Source organism: Aedes aegypti, unplaced genomic scaffold (assembly GCF_002204515.2).
Source record: "Aedes aegypti strain LVP_AGWG unplaced genomic scaffold, AaegL5.0 Primary Assembly AGWG_AaegL5_hic_scaff_108_PBJ_arrow, whole genome shotgun sequence".
Taxonomy (NCBI): Eukaryota; Metazoa; Arthropoda; class Insecta; order Diptera; family Culicidae; genus Aedes; species Aedes aegypti.
This window is the reverse complement of record NW_018734505.1, coordinates 17,767-23,451: the sequence shown is the minus strand read 5'-3', so window position 1 is coordinate 23,451 and position 5,685 is coordinate 17,767. Positions and strand designations below refer to the sequence as shown.

General features: G+C 36.5%; 1 protein-coding gene across 1 annotated transcript; it reads left to right on the top strand.

Annotated features, from left to right (window-relative positions):
- Positions 1 to 2,270: 2,270 nt before the first annotated feature.
- Positions 2,271 to 3,310, top strand: LOC5569909 (clavesin-1). Its single transcript, XM_021856053.1, has one exon. The coding sequence runs from the start codon at positions 2,537 to 2,539 to the stop codon at positions 3,308 to 3,310; it is 774 nt and encodes a 257-aa protein (XP_021711745.1). The 5' UTR covers positions 2,271 to 2,536.
- The last annotated feature ends 2,375 nt before the right edge of the window (positions 3,311 to 5,685 follow it).

Here is a 5,685-nt window from a genome sequence, read left to right as displayed (position 1 = left end):
GAAAACAGCAGAAACCTGTCAGGGAAGTGTTGGCGGGCCTTGATTTAGAATATATGAATTTAATCCATCTGTTTTTGAAGCGTATCAATATCCGGGTTTGATTGTGTTCGTTCCCTGTCTTTCTTTTTCCCATTCAAATTGTCCTCTTCTCGTCGTGTCTCCCACAAACCGTTTCTGTTTAGTTTCATTACAGATCTGGACATCCTGTCCCTTCAAGCTTCATCAGCTTAGTAGTCTAAGTAGCTTAAGAAATTCCAAAAAATCCTTTCCTTCCCTATTTCAAATGTATCCACTAACCTTAAAACTTCCGCAAACTAACATAGTTTTTAAAATAAGTTCAAATTTCAAAATGTAAATAATGTAAAAAAAAGAAAAGATTTCGGCTCTGTTATGCCCTACGGCGCCTGAGCCTGCCAAATAAACGAGATAAGTAAAAAAAACCCTGCAAAGATGGTATTCGCTTCAGATCCGGTTGGTACAAGAAGGCGTGGAACGCAGCGAGCTAGGTGGGCGGATCAAGTGCGTATCGATTTGGCGAGCGTGGGGCAGAACCGAGGATGGAGAGATGCGGCCACGAACCGAGTATTGTGGCGTGAAATTGTTGATTCAGTGTTATCTGTGTAGATGTTAACTAAATAAATGAATGAATGACGTTTTTGTACCAGTGTAAAATGGACCCAAGTATTCTTTTGTTTTGATTAGTGGTTAAGTTACTTTGTCTCTCCATTAAACGTTTTAAAAGTGAAAATTATAGTGGGTTTAGAGCGGAATGTGTACAATTTTGTCTGCAAAACACGTAGGAATGGTAAAGTAAGTTTGTTTACTATTCTGACTTGAGTCTGTTTGGATAAGTTTTCGAGAATTCATCCCTTTCATTTCCTTTGCAAAATTTAAGAGTTTTATGAATGTAGCTACATAACCTAATGTGGTGCGGTCGAGGATCTTTTCATAACGGAAACTTTCTCGGCTTTTCCGGGCATATAGTGTTTTTGTGCTTGCCACACGATATGAATATGCGAAAATGGTCAATAGGAAAATAAAGCTCACAGTTGATAACTGTAGAAATGCTCATAAGAGCACTATACTGAGATGCAGGTTTTATTCCAATTTGGGACGTTACACCAGAAAGAAGAAGAATGAACACTTAACGATTTATGCAAATTTACGTCGTAAAACAGTATATGATCGGGGGTGGCAAATACTTTTACTATTGCAAACACCGGTGCGTCTACCTTAATTGGTCACAGATCATTGAAATTTTTCACTAAATGCTTCAAATTTAGGGTCATTTTTGTTTTAGGGTCATATTGACCCCCAATTTGAATCGCGATAACTTTGCGAAATTCGAATGGATTTTCGATTTCTTCTACAGTTTTACAAAGAACAGTTAATTGAGTTTTCCTAAAATATATGAGAAAATTCTAAAGGAGGACGATTTATCGCGGGGAGGGGTTATTGTGGAAGAAGTTTAAGAATAGCAATTTTTTGATACTTTGGGCGCTCTATCTTATATTTCCTTCGTTGAAGATTTGCAACAAGAAAAGTCAACAAATTGATTAGTTGGGAATTTCATCGCATGACGGCGCCCGCTTAGGCGACACTTTCATTGTTTGTTGTATAAAGTGAAACATTTGCGTGTCTTCACTTATAGTTTCACACCATTCAAAATTTGACGGTAGTTGTTCAAACCTCCACTCGGCTGGTTGGTCGTAACACGATGAAATAATAATAAAAAAGTATTTATCGAGCAACGGACTCATGTTCCTTAACCAGTGTGTTTTACTTGAACCCTTGACTTGTTTAACCCTCTCTTTCTCATGGTAGCACAGGTGATCCACCGATTTTAGACGAACGCTAGCTAAACCGAAGTGGTACGATTAGCTCAATAATGATAGGAATAAATTTATGCGCTCATTTGTCTCATCAAACATTGAAATAATTGACCCAAAGGTCCAACTATTGAAAAACAATCAACTAACAACAGTTAGGGAGAGCCTAACTCGATATTGAAGGGACCATCAAGTTAGGGAGGTATCGAGTTACAGAACACAAAACCAGTGCAACTACAATCCAAGGGACCATCGACTTTTCTGTTAATCGAAAAAAATGCCCCAAAAATACTGTTTGAAAACAGTCAAACAGTAAACCTAGCTGTATACTGACCTCAATAAGACCGATACAATTATCTTTTACCAAGAGCATTTACAAAAAATCTATCAGTAGTCAAAACTCCGAAATCTATTTCCAGCCACTAATACCATCGAAGAACCTTGAAATCAGACGTGATAAACTGAATGGTTTACTTAGTGGCAATCATGTTATATAGAACCATCGGCGAAAATCCAGCTCCAGTTTTTTATCGACTTTCTGCCCATTAAACTTGAATCTTTATCTGATTGACAAAATATCATAAAAAAGCTAAAGTTCAACGGGCTGCAGTGCCGAGTGAATTCAATAAATTTGCAGTTGTTTCCACTGTTCGTGCTTAGTCGATAATCGAACGTTTGCAGTGGAACAAACAACTCAGATCGGAAGCATGGCAGAAAATGTTGGATACTATTTCAAAGTGCCCAGTGTGAACAAAGCGCCAAATACATACGACGATGACGTGAACGAACTTCATCCTTTGTATAAAACACTTGCGGTACAACTTGGTGAAAATGAGAACATTCGAAAACAAAGTGTGCAACAGCTACGTGAGTGGATTTCCAAAACTGCTACCATCAAGCGATGTAGAACGGATGCGCCATTTCTGTTGAGGTTCCTTCGAACCAATAAATATTCGTTTCTAAGGACTGTGAAGATGCTGGACAATTACTTGCATGCTCTCGCAATCCACAAAGACTGGTTTGGTCAGTTGAGTGCAGATGATCCGGAACTGAGTGTCCTCATCGATGGTGGATATTTGTTCCCGCTGCCGCAGCTGGATGCGAAAGGTCGAATAGTGTTCTTCAGTTTTTCGAGTGGATTTGATGCGAAAAAGTCGTCGATAGCTAATGCAATTAAAATGAACTTTATGTTAGGGGAAGTACACTTCGACACGAACGAAGCCCAATGTGCTGGAATAGTGTGCATCTACGATATGGAGAAGATTGATATGTCCGTGTTGGGACAGATAAGCATCCAGGACATTCGGAAGTTGGTCGATCTGCTAGACCATACGTCGGCGGGACGTTTCCAGGAATTGCATTTTGTGAACGCGCAAAAGGTGACGCGAACTTTTGCCAACATGGTGCTACAGCTGATGAGCGAGAAAATCAGGAGCAGAGTGTTTGTAAGCTTTGTGCCTGTTGAGTATTGTTTTCTCTAAGTTTTCCGTAGTTAGATCATCATGATTATCAGTTTTATGAAATGTTTTACGTACACTAGAATTAAAGTGTTAACTTTAAAACAAAGCCAAAAATCGAATTTCCAAGAGCACTATTCTAGAGAACCAAACAGTGCTTTCAGCTGAAAATTTGATCGATTGATCATCACCAGCATGCAACACATCCTTGAAATATGCATGCCTTTTTAAATAAGTACAAAAGTTTAAAGTAATTATTTTGAATATGAAAAAATACTTTGGATCACGCAAGCATATTCAAACATAATCCTAATTTGAGAGTATGAATGTATTTTAAATATATTGAACTAAATATGGACAAATTACAATTTTTGTCAAGCACCTCCTGTCCCCCAGTTTTGGACAGCTTGATTTGTTATATGATATCTTTGTAATTATTGCACCAGTGTCTCAAAATACATTTATTTTTCATGGATTCCGTCGATCATGGTATCAAACATGCAATAAAATTAAGAAAAATGAACATTCAGAACAACATCGTGCTATTTTTCATCATATATGAAAGAGGTTTTTGATGGACATCTTGCAAACTAAGAAATACTCAAAATGTTCTTGTAAATGTTGCAAATGCATTGAATTGGCAATTATATACTATTCCTAAAGTAAACACATTCAATTATGTTCAAATTTACATAATTTGAGGCATTTCCAGATCGTGTCAGGTATTGGTTCAAGATCGATCAATTTGGTACCGTCAAACGGGGTAACTTGCAATACATTTCAACTTCAAAGCTATATGGATGAAAAATTTAAGGATTCAGATGAGATAAAAACCATCTAGTAGCCTAATCGCCACGTAAATAATACCACACGATAATAATTTTGACAGTATTTGGTTTTCTAGGCTCAGGAGAGACGAAAAGTATACATTTTTCATGCTACCCCTGATGTGGGGTAACATGCAACACATAGTGCAACCTAAATTTCATCATTAAAAACTTAACCAATATCGTTTTATTATGATCATTTATTAAATTTCTGCAGTAAAAGCATAACAATAATCTGAAACAGGATACTTTACTCTTAGAAAACTAATTGTTTTTGATTGAATTATGAGCATTAAACCAATTCGATTGAAAACTACATTGGTATTGCATAGGGGCCCAGATAGCCGTCGCGGTAAACGCGCAGCTATTCAGCAAGACCAAGCTGAGGGTCGTGGGTTCGAATCCCACCGGTCCAGGATCTTTTCGGGTTGGAAATTTTCTCGACTTCCCAGGGCATAGAGTATCTTCGTACCTGCCACACGATATACAAATGCAAAAATGGTCAATGGCATAGTAAGCTCTCAGTTAATAACTGTGGAAGTGCTCATAAGAACATAAGAATGCTCATAAGAAAGCTGAGAAGCAGGCTCTGTCCCAGTGGGGACGTAACGCCAGCAAGAAGAAGAAGAAGAAGAAGAAGAAGGGTGTCCAGACGGGGAAATTCTAGCATATTATAAGTCTTGACCATTATTGAAAAGCCATTAAAATGTTTCAATACAATTTATCAACAAATGTAATAGTATTTTAGGTTATACTTCGCATAACTTTTATTTATATATATTTTAACCGAAGCAACGTATCTTATATTGATATGTATGTCTTTAAACAGCCTTTCTTAATGTTTGACATAATTATCATCATATTACATGCAGAGTTTCCAATGGCAGTTTTTCAGGATAATTTTAAAACAGATTTTGAAAAGTTTTTACTATTTTCATGAAGGAAATAAAACTAATTCTAATTGTATTGCGATTTATGTAAATTTTCTAATATTCAGTACCAAATGCTTATAGAACTGATTGATGTACAACAATTTTAATGTTACTGAACAAATATATGTTCAATTTTGCTTTTTCATGTGTTTTTAATGGCAACCGGCAAGAAATATCGAACAATTGTGATTAAAATTGCTGTTGCAAGTTACCCCACAAGGGCACTCAAAAACGTTTTAGAATTTTTATAGTGTTAAAGCATTAAATTATCAAAACTTTTTTTCTGTCAATTAGTACACTATTATGAACTGTAACTGATGGCTAATGCCCTGAATGACTCATTTTTACCGTTTGTGTTGTACGAGGAACGATTTTCAGCATTAATTTCATACAATACAACGTGTAATACGATTTTTACCTCCAGCAAACCTAATAAAAAAGAAACAATACTCAAACCCTCTACAAAATCTACTGTTTTAAGCCTAAAGTCAATAAACGGTGAAATGAATAACAATAATTTGACTAAATGCTAAACGAAACGTCAATTCGGTTACATGTCGAAGTGTTGCAAGTTTCACCCCTGTTGCAAGTTACCCCGTTTGACGGTACTAAAATACATCATCAAAATGCAATGTCAAAA